General features: G+C 45.1%; 2 protein-coding genes and 2 long non-coding RNA genes across 7 annotated transcripts in view; 2 read left to right on the top strand and 2 right to left on the bottom strand.

Annotated features, from left to right (window-relative positions):
- LOC130456130 (uncharacterized) overlaps positions 1 to 6,872 on the bottom strand; it is a 93,034-nt gene extending 86,162 nt beyond the window's left edge. The window contains exons 1-3 of one of the 4 annotated variants that reach the window (XR_008914633.1): positions 6,644 to 6,872; positions 5,837 to 6,557; positions 5,502 to 5,689 (exon numbers count right to left, since the gene is read on the bottom strand). This is a non-coding gene — a long non-coding RNA (uncharacterized LOC130456130). Of the gene's footprint in view, positions 1 to 5,501; positions 6,558 to 6,643 lie in introns of all 4 variants that reach the window. The other 3 variants (XR_008914632.1, XR_008914631.1, XR_008914634.1) reach the window with 3 other exon arrangements.
- LOC103102448 (heat shock transcription factor, X-linked member 3-like) lies at positions 6,111 to 9,649 on the top strand. The gene is made up of 2 exons (XM_007507267.3): positions 6,111 to 7,528; positions 8,901 to 9,649. Exons 1-2 carry the CDS (start codon positions 7,190 to 7,192, stop codon positions 9,558 to 9,560), a joined length of 999 nt encoding a protein of 332 aa, XP_007507329.1. The 5' UTR covers positions 6,111 to 7,189; the 3' UTR covers positions 9,561 to 9,649.
- A 1,571-nt stretch (positions 9,650 to 11,220) lies between these two features.
- LOC100025458 (protein EOLA1) lies at positions 11,221 to 16,420 on the bottom strand. Its single transcript, XM_001376354.5, has 3 exons — positions 16,263 to 16,420; positions 14,306 to 14,596; positions 11,221 to 11,739 (listed from the first exon to the last, which is right to left on the bottom strand). The coding sequence occupies exons 2-3, from the start codon at positions 14,556 to 14,558 to the stop codon at positions 11,495 to 11,497; spliced, it is 498 nt and encodes a 165-aa protein (XP_001376391.1). The 5' UTR covers positions 14,559 to 14,596; positions 16,263 to 16,420; the 3' UTR covers positions 11,221 to 11,494.
- Positions 16,382 to 19,162, top strand: part of LOC103103589 (uncharacterized) — a 69,554-nt gene continuing 66,773 nt past the window's right edge. The window contains exon 1 of the long non-coding RNA XR_008914681.1: positions 16,382 to 19,156. This is a non-coding gene — a long non-coding RNA (uncharacterized LOC103103589). The remainder of the gene's footprint in view (positions 19,157 to 19,162) is intronic.

Raw genomic sequence — 19,162 nt, 5'->3', positions numbered from 1 at the left:
TCTCCATCTCTGTCTCAGTGTCTCTGTCTCTCACTGTCTCTCTCTCTGGCCACCCATCTGTTTGTCTTTCTTTGTGTTCTGTCTCTCTGTTATCTCTCTGTTATCTCTCTGTCCCTGTTGTCCCCTTCCTCTCTCCCTCTGTCTCTGTCTCTGTCTCTGTCTCCATCTCTGTCTCAGTGTCTCTGTCTCTCATTGTCTCTGTCTGTGGCCTCCCTCTGTTTGCCATTCTTTGTCTTCTGTCTCTCTGTTATCTCTCTGTTATCTCTCTGTCTCTGAACTCCCCTACGTCTCCCCTTTGTCTCTGTCTCTGTCTCCTTCTCTGTCTCAGGGTCTCTGTCTCTCATTGTCTCTGTCTCTGGCCACCTATCTGTTTGTCTTTTTTCATCTTCTGTCTCTCTATTATCTCTCTGTCTCTGTCCTCCCCTTCGTCTCTCCCTCTGTATCTGCCTCTGTCTCTGTCTCTGTCTCCATCTCTGTCTCAGTGTCTCTGTCTCTCACTGTCTCTGTCTCTGGCCACCCATCTGTTTGTCTTTCTTTGTGTTCTGTCTCGCTGTTATCTCTCTGTATCTCTCGGTCTCTGTCCTCCCCTTCGTCTCTCCCTCTGACTCTGTCTCCGTCTCTGTCTCTGTCTCTGTCTCCATCTCTGTCTCAGTGTCTCTGTCTCTTGCCGTTCATCTGTTTGTCATTCTTTGTCTTCTGTCTCTTTGTTATCTCTCTGTTATCTCTCTGTCTCTGTCCTCCCCTTCCTCTCTCCCTCTGTCTCTGTCTCTGTCTCCATCTCTGTCTCAGTGTCTCTGTCTGTCACTGTCCCTGTCTCTGGCCACCCATCTGTTTGCCCTTCTTTGTCTTCTGTCTCTCTGTTATCTCTCCGTTATCTCTCTGTCTCTGACCTCCCGTATGTCTCCCCCTTTGTCTCTGTCTCTGTCTCCATCTCTTTCTCAGGGTCTCTGTCTCTGGCCACCCATCTGTTTGTCTTTCCTCATCTTCTGTCTCTCTATTATCTCTCTGTCTCTGACCACCCCTATGTCTCCCCTTTTGTCTCTGTCTCGTTCTCCATCTCTGTCTTAGTGTCTCTGTCTCTCACTGTCTCTGTCTCTGGCCACCCATCTGTTTCTCTTTCTTTGTGTTCTGTCTCTCTGTTCTCTCTCTGTTATCTCTCTGTCTCTGTCCTCCCCTTCGTCTCTCCCTCTGTCTCTGTCTGTCTCTGTCTCCTTCTCTGTTGCAGGGTCTCTGTCTCTCATTGTCTCTGTCTCTGGCCACCCATCTGTTTGTCATTCTTTGTCTTCTGTCTCTCTGTTATCTCTCTGTCTCTGTCCTCCCCTTCGTCTCTCCCTCTGTCTCTGTCTCTGTCTCTGTGTCTGTCTCCATCTCTGTCTTTGTGTCTCTGTCTCTCACTGTCTCTGTCTCTAGGCACCCATCTCTTTGCCATTCTTTGTCTTCTGTCTCTCTGTTATCTCTCTGTTATCTCTCTGTCTCTGCCCTCCCCTATATCTCCCCCTTTGTCTCTGTCTCTGTCATCATCTCTGTTTCAGTGTCTCTGTCTCTCATTGTCTCTGTCTCTGGCCACCCATCTGTTTGTCTTTCTTTGTGTTCTGTCTCTCTGTTATCTCTCTGATATCTCTCTGTCTCTGAACTCCCCTATGTCTCCCCTTTGTCTCTGTCTCTGCCTCCTTCTCTGTCTCAGGTTCTCTGTCTCTCATTGTCTCTGTCTCTGGCCACCCATCTGTTTGTCTTTCCTCATCTTCTGTCTCTCTATTATCTCTCTGTCTCTGTCCTCCCCTTCTTCTCTCCCTCTCTCTCTGTCTCTGTCTCTGTCTCCATCTCTGTCTCAGTGTCTCTGTCTCTCACTGTCTCTGTGGCCACCCATCTGTTTGTCTTTCTTTGTTTTCTGTCTCTCTGTTATCTCTCTGTTATCTCTCTGTCTCTGACCTCCCCTACTTCTCCCCCTTTGTCTATGTCTCTGTCTCCATCTCTGTCTCAGTGTCTCTGTCTCTAATTGTCTCTGTCTCTGGCCATTCTTCTGTTTGTCATTCTTTGTCTTTTATCTCTCTGTTATCTCTCTGTTATCTCTCTGTCTCTGCCCTCCCCTATATCTCCCCCTTTGTCTCTGTCTCTGTCTCTGTCTCCATCTCTGTCTCACTGTCTCTGTCTCTGGCCAACCATCTGTTTGTCTTTCTTTGTCTTCTGTCTCTCTGTTATCTCTCTGTTATCTCTCTGTCTCTGTCCTCCCCTTCCTCTCTCCCTCTGTCTTGGTCTCTCTCTCTGTCTCTGTCTCCATCTCTGTCTCAGTGTTTCTGTCTCTCACTGTCTCTGTCTCTAGCCACCCATATGTTTGTCATTCTTTGTCTTCTGTCTCTCTGTTATCTCTCTGTCTCTGTCCTCCCCTTCGTCTCTCCCTCTGTCTCTGTCTCTGTGTCCATCTCTGTCTTTGTGTCTCTGTCTCTCACTGTCTCTGTCTCTAGGCACCCATCTCTTTGCCATTCTTTGTCTTCTGTCTCTCTGTTATCTCTCTGTTATCTCTCTGTCTCTGCCCTCCCCTATATCTCCCCCTTTGTCTCTGTCTCTGTCATCATCTCTGTTTCAGTGTCTCTGTCTCTCATTGTCTCTGTCTCTGGCCACCCATCTGTTTGTCTTTCTTTGTGTTCTGTCTCTCTGTTATCTCTCTGTTATCTCTCTGTCTCTGTCCTCCCCTTCATCTCTTCCTCTCTCTCTGTCTCTGTCTCTGTCTCCATCTCTGTCTCAGTGTCTCTGTCTCTCACTGTCTCTGTCTCTGGCCACCCATCTGTTTGCCATTCTTTGTCTTCTGTCTCTCTGTTATCTCTCTGTTATCTCTCTGTCTCTGTCCTCCCCTTCCTCTCTCCCTCTGTCTCAGTGTCTCTGTCTCTCACTGTCTCTGTCTCTGGCCACCCATCTGTTTGTCATTCTTTTTCTTCTGTCTCTCTGTTATCTCTCTGTTATCTCTCTGTCTCTGTCCTCCCCTTCCTCTCTCCCTCTGTCTCTGTCTCTGTCTCTGTCTCTGTCTCCATCTCTGTCTCAGTGTCTCTGTCTCTCACTGTCTCTGTCTCTGGCCAACCATCTGTTTGTCTTTCTTTGTGTTCTGTCTCTCTGTTATCTCTCTGTTATCTCTTGGTCTCTGTCCTCCCCTAAGTCTCCCCCTTTGTCTCTGTCTCTGTCTCTCTCTCCATCTCTGTCTCAGTGTCTCTGTCTCTGGCCACCCATCTGTTTGCCATTCTTTGTCTTCTGTCTCTCTGTTATCTCTCTGTTATCTCTCTGTCTCTGTCTTCCCCTAAGTCTCCCCCTTTGTCTCTGTCTCTGTCTCTGTCTCCATCTCTGTCTCACTGTCTCTGTCTCTGGCCACCCATCTGTTTGTCTTTCTTTGTGTTCTGTCTCTCTGTTATCTCTCTGTTATCTCTCTGTCTCTGTCCTTCCCTTCCTCTCTCCCTCTGTCTCTGTCTCTGTCTCTGTCTCCATCTCTGTCTCAGTGTCTCTGTCTCTCACTGTCTCTGTCTCTGGCCACCCATCTGTTTGTCTTTCTTTGTGTTCTGTCTCTCTGTTATCTCTCTGTTATCTCTCTGTCTCTGTCCTCCCCTTCCTCTCTCCCTCTGTCTCTGTCTCTGTCTCTGTCTCCATCTCTGTCTCAGTGTCTCTGTCTCTCACTGTCTCTGTGGCCACCCATCTGTTTGCCCTTCTTTGTCTTTTGTCTCTCTGTTATCTCTCTCTTATCTCTCTGTCTCTGAACTCCCCTTCCTCTCTCCCTCTGTCTCTTTCTCTGTCTCTGTCTCCATCTCTGTCTCAGTGTCTCTGTCTCTCACTGTCTCTGTCTCTGGCCACCCATCTGTTTGCCATTCTTTGTCTTCTGTCTCTCTGTTATCTCTCTGTTATCTCTCTGTCTCTGAACTCCCCTACGTCTCCCCTTTGTCTCTGTCTCTGTCTCCTTCTCTGTCTCAGGGTCTCTGTCTCTCATTGTCTCTGTCTCTGGCCACCCATCTGTTTGTCTTTCCTCATCTTCTGTCTCTCTATTATCTCTCTGTCTCTGTCCTCCCCTTCGTCTCTCCCTCTGTCTCTGTCTCTGTCTCTGTCTCTGTCTCCATCTCTGTCTCAGTGTCTCTGTCTCTCACTGTCTCTGTCTCTGGCCACCCATCTGTTTGTCTTTCTTTGTGTTCTGTCTCTCTGTTATCTCTCTGTCTCTGTCCTTCCCTCTGTCTCTGTCTCTGTCTCCATCTCTGTCTCAGTGTCTCTGTCTCTCACTGTCTCTGTCTCTGGCCACCCATCTGTTTCCCATACTTTGTGTTCTGTCTCTCTGTTATCTCTCTGTTATCTCTCTGTCTCTGCCCTCCCCTTCCTCTCTCCCTGTGTCTCTGTCTCTGTCTCCATCTCTATCTCAGTGTCTCTGTCTCTGGCCACCCATCTGTTTGTCATTCTTTGTCTTCAGTCTCTCTGTTATCTCTCTGTCTCTGTCCTTCCCTCTGTCTCTGTTTCTGTCTCTGTCTCCATCTTTGTCTCAGTGTCTCTGTCTCTGGCCACCCATCTGTTTGTCATTCTTTGTCTTCTGTCTGTCTGTTATCTCTCTGTCTCTGTCCTTCCCTCTGTCTCTGTCTCTGTCTCTGTCTCCATCTCTGTCTCAGTGTCTCTGTCTCTCACTGTCTCTGTCTCTGGCCACCCATCTGTTTGCCATTCTTTGTCTTCTGTCTCTCTGTTATCTCTCTGTTATCTCTCTGTCTCTGTCCTCCTCTTCCTCTCTCACTCTGTCTCTGTCTCTGTCTCTGTCTCTGTCTCCATCTCTGTCTCAGTGTCTCTGTCTCTAACTGTCTCTGTCTCTTGCCACCCATCTCTTTGCCATTCTTTGTCTTCTGTCTCTCTGTTATCTCTCTGTCTCTGTCCTTCCCTCTGTCTCTGTCTCTGTCTCTGTCTCTGACTCCATCTCTGTCTCAGTGTCTCTGTCTCTCACTGTCTCTGTCTCTGGCCACCCATCTGTTTGTCATTCTTTGTCTTCTGTCTCTCTGTTATCTCTCTGTCTCTGTCCTCCCCTCCGTCTCTCCGTCTGTCTCTGTCTCTGTCTCTGTCTCCATCTCTGTCTCAGTGTCTCTGTTTGTCATTGTCTCTGTCTCTGCGCACCCATCTGTTTGTCTTTCTGTGTCTTGTGTCTGTTTCCTCTCAGTGTCTCTGTCTGTGTGACTCTGTTTCTCTGTGTTCCTATCAGGCTTTCTGCTGCTCTTCTGAGGCCTGGTTTTCATTGGTCCTGGGAATATCTGTTCAGGAAACTCTCTGTGGAAGTGGAGAGCTCCAAGGTCTTTCTGTAAGGCACCCCAGAGGTATACACTTGTGCCGCCCATATGTGATTGTGCCCATGTATATGTTTCATCATATAAAACCTTACAATAAAATTCCTTGGACAGGGTTGGAACTTATAAATCAGTTAACCTCTGAGCCTCAGTCTCCTCATCTGTAAAACTGGCAAATTGTGTGATTGGGTCTCTGTTGTCCCTACTAGTTCAGCTTACATTAGAAAGAATTTAGATTTAGAAGCTATGGCGAGTCTGTATTCAGCTGTTGAGTTCGATGGCCTTCGTGTTCTGGTGGCCTCAGTGGTCCCAGCTGTCTCTTTCGACTTCGGCATTCTGTGATCCTCTAAGGCTTGCAACAGAGCTCTGAACCGCTCTTTGGTCATGATCGGAAGGTCAGTTCAGTCCTGCCATTAGATAAATAAGGAAACTGAGGTACCTTGCACATGGTAGGCCCTTGATACATGTACTTCAGCTAATGAAGTCCGTTTAGTTTCAGTGTGGTGCCAGCTAGCACCTGTCAGAGCTATTATTAGGACCCTGGAATGTCATACCCAAATGTGGAATTCCCTGTTGTGCACACCCAGGTTATCTTGGTGTTCTTCTAGGCCTAGGGGGCTCCTTGGGTGGCTTCTTCAGATACTAGGCTAGCCTTCTGCTTAGTGAGTGAGGTCTGTGTCCCCCTGCTGGTTGGCATGGCGACCTGCCCTTTGTTCTTAAGGGGCTTTGGTTTGGGGGAGGTGCCCGCTCCAGACCTCCAAATGGCTTCCCCACTGTCAAAGGGGGGGAAGCAGTCTTCTGGAGGAAGGAGGAGGGTCCTAGACCCCCAGGGCATTCTCCTGCCCTGTCCCCAGAAGCCCCTTCCCTTTTGGTGTCTTTCCCAGAAAATGGTTACCCAGCTTCCTTGTTAGGGCCTTGTCACACAGTGAGACAGTCCACGAGTTTAACCTGGGCTGACAGCCAAAGTGGCTCTTCCCAAAGCCTTTAGTGTCCAGCCAGGCAGCCAACTGGGGTCCAGTGCCCACTGCCCTCTTTCCACACACATACAGCTGCGAAGGGGCTCACCTCCTCCCACCCTCAGGACCCCAAACCTTCTTTGTCCTCCCCCAAACCTCCTCATCTGGCCAAAACTGCAGAGGAGCAGAGAGGGAGGGCCTTCCCCAAACCCTCTGGGGGTGGGCGGCAGCTGCCATGCTGTTTCCTCAGCCTCTCCCCACCGCCATTTCTCTTCCTCGAAGCTCCACTTCTCTGTGCTTCCACAGTCATCCAGTGTCCCTATAACATAGTTAGAAGTGGGGGGAGAGTTTAGTCAAGGCCTGAGAACCGCCCCCCCCCAAAAACTCATGAAGTCCAACTCTTACTGGTGTTCGTTTGGTCTTCCCGAGCCCACAGAGTGGTGAAAAGGTCTTCTTTTTCGACTGCCCTCTCCCTCTCTGACCGTCTGGTACCCATCTATGGTCAATTTGCCTTGAATCTCCCTCAACGGGGCTACCTCCAAAAGGGCCCAAGCCAAACTGGCCAGAATATTCCAGAAACAGTATTTGAGAGCAATGTTAATTGGCCTGTCCTGCTGTCCACCAATCAGGAGGGCTGGAACGTACAGAATCTTTTGCCTAATAAATATCACCATAGTTTCAATTTTGAGTGAGATTCTAGATTCTTGGCACAGGTTATATGAGCAGCGCTCACACCGCTGAGATCATTTTAGTCTTAGCAGACCAGTGGGTGTAGCAGGTTCGAAATGTTCTGGGGGAGAGCAAATAGTTCTACTTAGGGCAGGACAGCTAACTTTAAAACCTCAGTAGGTAGAAGTCTGAGGAGCCTGTTAAAAGGCTTACTCCCTTTTTTAGTTGACCTCAAAGGGTCAAGGAGTTCTGGGTATTCCTGGAAGGAATGTTTCCTGAGCCATGAATAAAAATCCCAGTTTACAAGGAAAGGAGCTCAGCAGCCACTTTTTGAGTCTGACAGAAATTGGCGATCTTCTGTGCCTGTCCTTTCCCAAGAAGCTTTGGAAGATAGTAGAAAGCGACCACTTTAAGTCCATCCGTTGGGATGAGAATGGAGACTGTGTAGTCATTGATGAAGAGTTTTTCCAAAGAGAAGTTCTGGATAGGAAAGGGCTCATAAGGATTTTCGAAACTTCTAGCCTGAAAAGCTTCATCCGACAGCTCAATCTCTACGGATTCTCTAAACTTCGCATAAACGTGTCTTCAGCTCACTCTCACCAGGGGATGAAAAAAGTGATGGTAACAATCAGTCCTTACTCCAGTTATTGTATAGAGTTAAAATAGAAAGTGTAGTATAGAGCTGAATTCTAGTTACATTTAACTTCTCTATAGTTAAAATAGAAAATCACTGAATTATAATTACTATACAGTTAAATGCCATAGAAATAAAATAGAAATTCTCTGTTGAATTTTAAAGTTAAAGTTAACTTTTACATAATTAAAATGTAAATTCAATGAATTATAGTTATTATAGAGTTAAATTCTATATAAATAAAGTATTAATCCTCTGTTACAGTTATTATAGAGTTGAATTTTAAAGTTAAAGTTAAATTTTACACAGTTAAAATATAAATTCAATGAATTATAGTTATTATAGAGTTAAATTCTATATAAATAAAGTATAAATTCTCTGTCACGGTTATTATAAAGTTGAATTTTAAAGTTAAAGTTAAATTTGACACAGTTAAAATATAAATTCAATGAATTATAGTTATTATAGAGTTAAATTCTATATAAATAAAGTATTAATCCTCTGTTACGGTTATTATAAAGTTGAATTTTAAAGTTAAAGTTAAATTTTACACAGTTAAAATATAAATTCAATGAATTATAGTTATTATAGAGTTAAATTCTATATAAATAAAGTATAAATTCTCTGTCACGGTTATTATAAAGTTGAATTTTAAAGTTAAAGTTAAAATTGACACAGTTAAAATATAAATTCAATGAATTATAGTTATTATAGAGTTAAATTCTATAGTTACCATTAAATTCCATATAAATAAAGTATACATTCTATCATAGCGATTATAGAGTTGAATTCTAAAGTTACAGTTAAATTCTGTATAGTTAAAATATAAGTTCTCTGAAGTATAGTCATAGAGTTTAATTCTAAGGTTAAAGTTCAATTCCATGTAGTTAAAATAGTGAAATTCTCTGAATTATGGTATTTTGATATTATGTATGATAAGTGAAGGGATTAATGGTAAACTCAAAAGGAAAGAAATACTTAAAAAGGTTATATTTGAGAGCAGATACAACTTTTGAGGGCACAAGAGGACAGGAAAGGCTCTGAAAATCTCTTATTTAAGTAGCTCTGGCTGTTTTCGATTATCCCCAATTCCCCAAAGCCTGGTGTATTTCCATAGGATCAATGGAATCATTTTCATATTTTGAACACTTTAGACAGAAATTTCCCAGAAACCTCGAAGGTCTTTGCCTTTCGTTATTTATTTAGTAAAGAAGAATCACTAGTAAATCAAGTTAGGTTGATCTCAAAGCAGAAGGTGAAATATTAATAGATCGTAACATTTTTGAAAATTGAAACTGAGCAACTGAAATGGCCCAATGAGAAGTGAAAAGGGCTAAAATGTATCTGATTTCTTTGCAGATTTATCGGAACTCCAATTTTCGAAGAGATTGCCCTTTTCTGATTCAAAGAATTAAAAGAAGAGTGGGCATTAGAAACAGGGCTCAACCCAACCCTGTCTCTCCCTTACCAAAAAGAAAGAAGCCGAGGGTCCTGAGAAGACAGTTCTCCTTTAGGGAGGTAAGAATGGCTCGTTATAGAAAGTGGGTAATGGCCAAACGAGTGAAGAAGAAGGTGCTGAAGAAATTTGGGCATTTTCAGAAGAGGAGCCTTAAGACCTACGCCCTACAAGCAAGAACTTTCGAGAATTCAGCTGGTCATTCCAGACAAATCCAACCACGAGTTCTCCCTAGGAAAGCCCCAAATAGTACTGGGTCAAGTCTTTTTATTCCCCAAGAACCAGCTGCATCAATTGATCCTTCCAATATGGGGCTGCTACCACCTTCAGTCTACCAGGACTTTACGTCCCTAAATGCCCAAATCACTACTTTAATGTCTTTATGTAACCCATGGTTTGCTATGTTTGTGGCTGCTGCTTCATCCATGCCTGTGTCAGAGCCCAACGAGCAGCAGGTGTCTTCTTCCGCCCATCCTTGCCCAGCTTGCAACTGCTGCAACGGTAACGAAGCACCTTCATCCAAGACAGTAACAACCCAGAGTCCACACAGCTCTTCTGATTAAGTCGACTACAATTTCGCAATGACTACTGTCTCCTATTTTTGTCTTTGTGTAAAAACCTATACAAATTAAAGTCTTAAAATCCAAAGCAACATTTGCTCTAGAGTTGGCTTTTTTTTTCCCGGCACCTCCTACTTTATCAGTTGGTCGGGATGAACACAGGGGTGTTTGCTCCTGAAATGGGAGCACACGTAGGCACCTATCTATGGCACTCACACTGAATAGGGCTCAGAGCCTGCACAGCGGGGGGTCTGGTCCAGAGATGAAGATGAAGATCAGCCAGGGAGGGGCATAGTACAGCTATATAAACCAAACCTGAATAAGAAGCATAAAAATAGCAGCAGCCATTTATGACACCCTTTATACACCAACTTATTTGATCACCAGGTACTATTGTCATCCCTTTACCCATGAAGAAACGGAGGGTACCTTGGGTCACACAGCTATGTGTCTGAGGCAGGATTTCAATTCAGAACTCCCTGTCTCCAAGCTCAGTGTTCCATCCACTGTGCCACCAAGGTTCCAATTACCTACTTAATGAGAGGTATTAAGGGCTGGGGGGATGAGGGCCTAGCAAGCGAACACACCTGGCGGGAAGATCTAGCGGGGCTTAGAAGGGCAATGTGGAAGGGATTAGTAAAAAGGTGGTAGTTGAGGCCAAGGGAACAGGTGAAAAAGCCCCGAGAAAGATTACAAAGGGAAAAGGGCTGAGGACAGAAGGTTCTGGGATATCTAGTTAAGGGGCAAGAGAATAAAGAAGGCTTGAGAGAAAGCCAGAAGGATAAAGACTTTCAAAAAGCCATTAACTGTCCCTCTCTCCTTTCCTTGGAGATGGAAGCTGCCTTACAGGTGCAGATTTCTGCATAGGTTGACAGCTAATATCCTACCACTGATTGAGTTTTTTTCTTGTTTGCCTTTTCTCAAGGGAAAGCTAACTGGTGGCAGGTGTCACGGCAGAGAACCCAGAGGAGGGGTGTATCTGTCTGCCGACCACTGTGGCCTAAAAACAAAAAATACCAATCAAACTTAAAAACAAAATTGAAGCCACTTAGCCAAGGATTCTGCAATCTTGATAACTGATGACCTTGGGGAAAATAGTATTGATAAAGTGGCAGATGGAAACCGGACTAAGTAAGACAGTGCGACGGCATTGGACTAGAGATCACTATATTCTCAAGTTTGGAAAGAGGAGGAAGGGGAGAGGATGTTCAGTTTTACCAACTGAAGAATGTCTGGGGCTGTGAAGGAGAAAGTGATTTTTATTGGGGGGAGGGTAAAAGTCAGTTTTAAATGTGTTGATACTACACAGATGGATTAGTTTAAAACTTCCCTTCTCGGCCTGTTAGGCTGTTGCTATGGTAGTTGCTTTTGTTTATGAGGATGGCAGTGTTCCGTTGGGGGGAAGGGGAGATGAGTGAGAAGTGAAGCTTCAACAGGAAATGTTTGTGATGTCAAAAGGAGAGATCAAGACACGTTTTTCTAAAAATAGTTTAAATCTTGGCACTGTTTAGATCTTGAATAGGGCTTTCCCAGTCAATATCTGCCTCTTATGGAGAGCTTATTTGAGCAGTCACCTTGCATGTTGTGTTCTCTGCTCCCACAATGCTGTTTTTTTACTAGAATTAACACAGAAAAGAACATAAAACCAAGCCCAAGGGGCAAAAACTTTTAAAAATGTTTTATTATTACAGGCTTGCAATGGACAGAACTGATAAAAAAGTCACAAGATGACATTTATTGGTTGTTTTCATTGTCTTGCCGTATACCTCACGGATGTTTTAGCTTGAAAATCATGATTCCTACTATCTGGTGTTAAGAAATAATTTGTTTTCCTTTACAAGACATCTAATGTTATTATAATAAGATGAATTGACAGTATCAGTCACTTACATACGAACCATATCCATTAAAGATGTCTGGCTCAGTTCTCTGCCCCTTTATTCTAGGGAAGCTCTGATGAATTTTCCCTGCTCCATAGGGATCACTTCTTTGGGGATATCCACTTGAAATATATCCTTTCCACCTTTAGCAAAGATGGGCCGTAATAGCCATCTTGGGTTTGAAATTGTCGTCAGGTACTTTTGTTTCACATTGGTCAATACAGCTTGGTTTTCCAGGTCCACCAGCTTCTCTGGAGCCATATTTCCAGGACACTGCAAAGTTTCCCCGACGTCCACGAGCCCTGGACAGAAGGAAAGAAGTACCCGTGAGTCAGGGTTTTATTTTCCCTTTAATGAACACGTGTGTGTGTGTGTGTGTGTGTGTGTGTGTGTGTGTCTTTTTATATATGAAATACTGAGTTAGTAAGATAACATAACACTCTAGGTGAAGAACAAGCAACAGGAAGAATGTTGTTTGTCCTTCCTTTCAGAGAGGACCAATGACATCAAGAGGGTGATGTCTTGACTTGCGCATGAATTAAGTGAGGGAGAGTTGCACAGTCTTTAGCCTCATTCCAGCTTCCAGAGGCATCCAAGTCTAGTGGCAAGGCAAAAGTCAGGACAATTAGTGAGACCCAGGTACAGGGGATAACTGTGGCACCTCTGATGTCCAACCATCTTCTAAGCACTCCACAGCACCTGCTTGAGGCACCCTTCATAGCCACTGGAACAAATTGTTCTCAGCTGCCCATTCCACCAGGGGAAGTTTTCACATGTTGGGGACAGAGATCTCCTCTAACTCATCCATGTATTTGTGGCCCATCAATTACTCTCAACCTGGTTTAGCCCATTGTGGAAGTGGCTTACTGGGGTGTGGCCACTATGCATTCTACAGCTTCTTGGAGCCAAGGATAAGAGTGCCAGGTGGACACAAAAGCTGATTGAGTAGCCCTGAAAAGGGCTCAACAAACCCTCACAATAGAGGTGCTAGTTGTCCTCCCTGAACACCTAGCAGTGATGATGAACCTATGGCACACTGAGTGCTCTGTGGGCACACGTGCCACCCCTCACCCCCAGGGACTAGTAATTTGTTACTAGAAAGGCAGAGGGACTTGGGTGGAGCTGCTCCCCTCCCCCTCTCCACCACACATGATGACATTTTTTTACACCACCCTCCCCTCTGCCTAGCAGCCCAATGGGAGTGCTTCCTCCTCCTTCATCTGTCTGGGGTAAGGGGGGCTGGGGTGGCATTCAGTCTGGGAGGGTAGGGTGGGGGTGGGGCCTAGAACTCCATCTTTAAAAGGTTTGACATCACTGACCTATACGCTCCAAATAGGGTCAAGGAAGTGTGACACAATTGAAAACAACTAAACAACCATCAAAAGAATATTAATTTACCCAAAGAAAGATTTTAGAGACTTTATAGCAAACCCCTGTCTAGACTTCTAGAGTTTTATGAGAAAAATAAGAGGTAAGTCAAAGATCATTGATGGTCTTGACTATGGATTTTGGACCTAGGAAGTCAGGAAGCCTTGTGTTCAAATTATGCCTTCGATACTCAGGCAAGCTACTTAAATGTCTCTCAGCCATAGTTTTAACATCTGGAAAAAAGAGGATAGAAAAGGCATCTCCCTCTCAGGAATTATTGTGGGTATCAACAAAAATCAGTTATGGGAAGAACTTTGTAAACCTTGAAGTTCCATATAAACCAGTTATTATTGTCCTTAGGCAAATATGTGGTAGAATGGATAGGGTACTGGGCCTAGAGCCAGGAAGACCTGAGTTCAGATGTAGCCTCAGACACTTAGTAGCTGTGTGATCCTGGGCAAGACGCTTTAACCCTGTTTGCCTTCATTTCCTTAATTGTAAAATGAACTGGAGAACCCCTTTCAGTATCTTTGCCAAGAAAATCCCCAGAGGGGTTACAAATCATAGCACTCAACTGAACCAACTAGATGACAACAATAACAACAACAAATATTTTTGTCATTGCCTCTGGTAATGGAGATCCTAACCATACCATCCTTGAGTAGATTTTGTCAGTTGTTGAGACTGAAAAATTCATCCTTTAGGGGCAGCAAGGTGGCTTGGTGGATTGAGAGCCAGGCTTAGAGACAGGAGGTCCTGAATTCAAATCTGGCCTTAGACTCTATCTGACCTTGGGCAGGTCACATAAGTCCCATAACCTAGCTGTTACCACTCTTTTGCCTTGGAACCAGTTCACAGTATTGATTCTAACATGGAAGGTAAGGGTTTTGGGGAAAAAAGAGAAATACACATCTGTAGACCAAAACCCTAACCTCCTACCACAACCATCACCAACCCCACAACTCTCAAAGTAGCTGGAACTTTGAAATACCTTCAGAGATTCCTAGATTATTATAGGTATCCCTGAAGTCAAGCAGTGAGTGAGCGACACAGCTAGGAAATAATCCAGGACTTCTGGCTTCAAATTCAATGACCTTTCTACCAGCACACAATGTTGTTGTTCAGTTGTTTTGTCACATTCAATTCTGTAAGCCCATTTAAGGTTTTCTTGGCAGACACGAGTGGCTTGCCATTTCCTTCTCCAGCTCATTTTACAGATGAGGAAAGTGAGGCAAGCAGAATTAAATTACTTGCCCAGGGTTACACAGCTAGTACGTGTCTGAGGCTGAATCTGAAAGCAGGTCTTTCCACTATGCCACCTAGCTGCCTAGTAACTGGTAGCTAAATTGTGAGTGAGTGTGTGTGTGTGTGTGTGTGTGTCTGTGTGTGTGTGTGTGTGTGTCTGTGTGTTAAGGGATGGGGAGCCTGTGAATGTGGGATTCCTTAGTAGGCCAATATTATTCTTCTCCATTTAATCCAAACAGCCTTAATTAAACTCACCAGCAATGACTCCTCTGCCAAACTTCTCTCCTTCATCCAATAATGCCTGAATCTCCATGCTTGTCATCCCGAGCCTCTCTACCAGTATATACTTCCATGATTCATCTTCCCAGTCTTTTTGAGCAATGTGAATAGCAATGGTGCGGCTGTGCTGGTTTGCCAGCAAAGGACGCCAACGAGTCTCGAGGGTTTTGACTCCATTTAGGACCAGGCCAGCATAAGGCTGCCGGAAGGAAAGACAGCCAAATTTCATCTTTCTCAAGCTTCTGCTTCACTCATTTGTCTTGCAGCCTATTTCAAGTTGCAAAAAAAAAGGGCAAATGAAGCATTGTGCACCAAGTACCATTGGCATCTTCCTCCTGGGCCCATTAGGCAACTTCAGAAGCAGAAACACTTTACCCAAATCAATTGGGAGGGGAGAAATGTCCAATTGTAGAGCAAAGATGAATTCCAGAGCATTTTGTTTCTAACTTTTGGGTCTATAAACTAAGCCTGGTGATAGAAAGTGACAGGAACAAGGAGAACTTAGAGCCATCTCTTAGAGAATGTTTGCTCTGGGCAGCTAGGTGGTCCAGTGGATAGTGCCAGGCTTGGAATCAGGAGGATCTAAGTTCAAATCTGTCCTTACTAGCTTACTAGCTGTGTGACCCTGGGCAAGTTACTTAAGCCCAATTGCTCAGCCCTTACTGCTCTTAGTGGCTATTCTAAGACACAAGAAAAGGGTTTAAAGAAGAAAGGAGTGACACTTGGGTGGGTCTAGGGACTACTTTCCTCCCAACACTACAGTGGGGATAATCAACACTGATGTCTCTGAGTTTGGTATGTGGATAATTTTACATGTGTTATTTTTCCCCATCCATTCTCACTTACTCCACCCATCCATTCATTCCATACCTTCTTAGATCCTACTCTGTGTGGGGGCGTGGGGGTGGGGGTGGGGTGGGGGGGTCCTGTGGAGGGCATGGAAGCACAAGTGAGCCCTGATCTCTGCCTTCCTGGAGTTTCTGGAGAGTGGGTAGGGAATTTATGCTAGTGGAGGATACATTGAAACTGAGTGTTTGATTATTAGCAATTCAGCAACCAAAGGCACATCTGGGCAGAAGTGGGGGGAGTACCGGATGGGATGGGGGGAGGCTTTCCATTTCGACTCTTGCCCTCCACCCCCACCCCTTCCCCCTGAGTGGAGCAGAACCTTAAGATTGAGCCTGGGTGAGATAGCCCCAGGGCCCTGAAACATGTAGACAGCACCAGGAGGGAGGGGGTAAGGGGGTGTCCCAGACTGGAGCTGGAAGGGACCCCCCTCCTGGGTCACTAGCTCTAACCCCGCCCCTCCCCCCTTCATTTTATTCTTGACAGAATGATGGCCCAAGCTTTCAGGGGAGCAAGTGAGCCGGCCATGCCCAAGGTTACAGGGGCGGTAAACTGTCCCGCTGAGATTCCAAACGGCTGGGCCGCGAGGCCTTACGTCACAAAAGCTCGAGAGGCTTCTTATTCGCCCTCAGCTCCTCGCTGGCTTCAGTCAACTCTGAGCCAGTGACCCCCGCCCTTCTCTCAAGCGGGAGCGGGGGAGGGAGGGGTGGGGGGGGGGGCGGGCAAGCCCCCAGGCTTAGGCACTTCCAAATTTTTCCAGCCGGGGTTCGGGGAGGAGGGGGAATGGGGCGCGAGGAAAAGGAGGGGCAGGAGGGAAAAGGGAGGGGGACACAGGGCTCAGGCCTTCAGCTTCGGGCGCCACCAGTGCCTCCCCCGAACCAGGCCGCAGAGCTTGCAGTTCAGAGACGGAACCCGGGGCTGGGCCCGAGACCAGCGGAGCAGGATGGAAGGGCCCTGAGGCGGCCTAACGCTTGCCCGAGGACCCCGAGCCGGGCGGGGGAGGGGTGGTGGTGCTCGGGTAACGACTCGTGCAGGGAGGGAGCGGGCAGAGGGGGGCGGCGGGCGGTGGGCAGCAGTGCTTGCTTACAGAAGTGAGTGCAGGTCTGCGAACGGAGCCTCGGCGGGAGGACAGCGGCAGGCCAAGCCCTGGGCAGCAGCAGGCCGACCGGCTAGGCGGGGAAACGAAGAGGAGGAGGAGGAGTTTGGGGAGGAGCTTCCGGGAGGGAGGGAGAGAGGAGGTGTGTGTGAGAGAGTTTGTACTGTGTGTAATACTTTGTGTTTCTTGTTTTGTGACGTGTGTGGGTTTTTTTATTATGATGTAAATGTATCTGTATATGCTTTGTATATATGTACAGTGTGTATGTGTGTTGGTCTGTCCCTTTGGACTGAGTGTGTATACTTTGTGAGTATTACTTTTTTTTCCTGTGTTTTTTTTAGTGTGGTATGTGTATCCACTCAGGGTGTCTGTATATGCTTTGTGTATGTGTGTGTGTGTGTGTGTGTGTGTGTGTGTATCAGTTAGGGTTGTGTGTGTATTTTGTGAGTGTTGCTTGTTTTTTGTGTGGTTTGTGTATGTGTGTGGTGTATATTCACTCAGGATGTATGTATGTGTGTGGTATTTATGTTGTGTCTATGTATGTCAGCTTGCACTAACTGTATTCTTTCTGGGTGTTCCTCTTTTTTGGTGCATGTGTGTTTTTGGTGTGGTGTATATATATATATAAATAAATGTATACATACACATATACATACACATATACATACACACATACACATACATACACGTATACATATACATGCATGCATGTATATCCACACAGGGTGTCTCTATATGCTTTGTATGTTTGTAGTATTTGTGGGTGTGTCAGTTTGGACTGAGAGTGTGTACTTTGAGAATGTTGCTTGTTTTGTGTAGGTGTGTTTTTTGTTGTGGTGGTGTATGTATCCACTCAAGGTGTCTGTATATGCTTTGTATGTATGTAGCATGTGTGACTTAGGACTGAGTATGTATACTTTGTGAGTGTTGATTGTTTTGTGTGTGTTTTGTTTGTGTGTGGTGTGTATATCCACTCAAGATGTATGTATGTGCTTTGTATGTATACAGTATGTATGTATCTGTGTCTGTGTGGGTCAGCTTAGATTGAGTATTTATACTTTGTGAGTGTTGATTGTCGTGTGTGTGTGTGTGTGTGTGTGTGTGTGTGTGTGTGGTGTGTATTTGTTCCACTCAAGGTGTCTGTATATGCCTTGTATGTATGTAGTGTGTGAATGTGTCAGTGTGGATTGAGTATCTATACTTTTTGAGTGTTGTTCATTCTGAGTGTGTTCTTGGTGTGGTGTGTATATCCACTCAAGATGTCTGTATATGCTTTGTATGTAGTATGTGTCTTTCAGTTTAGTGTATACTTTGGGAGTGTTGCTTGTTTTGTGTATTTTTTGCGTGGTGTGTATTTCAACTCAAGGTATCCATATGCTTTGTATGTATGTATTGTGTATGTGTGTTTGTGGATTTAGTGTGTATACTTTTTGAGTGTTGCTCATTTTTTTGGTGTGGTGTGTGTATCCACTCAGGGTGTCTGTATTTGCTTTGTATGTATGTAGTATGTGTTTACATGTAGGTGTCAGTTTGGAATGTGTATATTTTGTAAATGTTGCTTGTTTTGTGTATTTTGTGTGTGGTGTATCTTTCAACTCAAGGTGTCTATATGCTTTGTATGTATGTAGTGTGTATGTGTAAGTGTGGATTGAATATATATACTTTGGGAATGTTCCTCATTGTGTGTATGTGTGTGTGTTTTGGTTGTGGCTTGTGTGTCCAATCAAGGTGTCTATATATGCTTTGTATGTATATAGTGTCTGAATGTTTGTATAAGTGTGTGCATGTGTAGGTCAGTTTGGACCCAGTATATACACTTTGTGAGTGTTGCTTTTTTGTGTGTGTGGTTTTTTTGGTTTGTTTATCTACTAAAGGTACCTCTGTATGCTTTGTATATATGTAGTGTGTGTGTGTGTGTGTGTGTGTGTGTGCGCGTGTGTATCTGTCAGGATTGAGTGTGTATACTTTGTGAGTGTTTCTTGGTTTGTGTGTGTGGTTTTTTGTTGTTGTGGTGTTTGTATCCAATCTGAGTGTCTGTATATGCTTTGTATGTATGTAGTATGTGTATGTGTATTGGTGTGTCAGTTTGGAATGCATATGTGTATTTTGTAAATGTTGCTTGTTTTGTGTGTGTGTGTTTGTGTGTTTATCCATTCTGAGTGTGTGACATCTTGGGATGTTGTGTGTTTTTGTAGGTTGTGCTTCTGTGTGATGGACTGAGAAAGAGCTGCAAAATGGCAGAAGTGACCCAACATTCATGGCAGTTGGCCTGCTGCCTTACTTCCCTGAGTATGGGGCAGGGAGGGGATTTTTTTGGCCTGGCCACATACATGTCAGGTCCCAAACAGTATGTGGACCACGACTCCAGACTCCCAGGCTAGCCTCTCCTAGCTTTAGGGTTGGGAGGGGGGAGGGGGGGTGCCTTGGCTTCTGGATAAGAGCCCCACCCACCTCCCTTAATTTCAGGCTGGAATCCCCATGCTGACATCATTGATTGAGTCATTGGGTTCTTGCAGGGAATGCAGATGCTCTCTTGTCTAATCCCTTCAGTTTATGAATGAGGGAACTGAGGCCTTGGGTAGTCCTTCTGACATTAAGCCTTAAATTACTTTGTATATATTTAGTGTTAGTGTGCCCACACCCCCTCCCCCTCTGTAAAATGCAATCCCTTTGAGAACAGGGATTGTTTCTGTGTTTGTTGCCCCCTGTGCCCAGCACAGTGCTTGACACATAATAGGTACTTTGTATGAAAACTTGGTGCATGCACCAGTGAAAGTGATTTGTCTCAGGTCCCACAGGTTGGAAAAAATGGCCAAGGCAGAATCAACATGTGAGTCTCCTGACAGAAGATCTCAGGATCTCCGTCAATCGATTGCAGACATTCAGTAAGC

This window comes from Monodelphis domestica, chromosome X, assembly GCF_027887165.1.
Source record: "Monodelphis domestica isolate mMonDom1 chromosome X, mMonDom1.pri, whole genome shotgun sequence".
Classification (NCBI taxonomy): domain Eukaryota; kingdom Metazoa; phylum Chordata; class Mammalia; order Didelphimorphia; family Didelphidae; genus Monodelphis; species Monodelphis domestica.
The sequence above is the reverse complement of the archived record's forward strand: the minus strand, read 5'-3'. Positions and strand labels throughout refer to the sequence as shown.

Bases quoted from the DNA above. Each gene is read 5' to 3' on its own strand.
- LOC103102448 (XM_007507267.3), top strand. From the start codon at position 7,190: ATGAATAAAAATCCCAGTTTACAAGGAAAGGAGCTCAGCAGCCACTTT. The intron at 7,529-8,900 runs GTAACAATCAGT...ATTTCTTTGCAG, and splicing joins AGGGGATGAAAAAAGTGATG to ATTTATCGGAACTCCAATTT.
- LOC100025458 (XM_001376354.5), bottom strand. From the start codon at position 14,558: ATGAAATTTGGCTGTCTTTCCTTCCGGCAGCCTTATGCTGGCCTGGTC. The intron at 11,740-14,305 runs GTGAGTTTAATT...CCTTCTGTCCAG, and splicing joins TGGCAGAGGAGTCATTGCTG to GGCTCGTGGACGTCGGGGAA.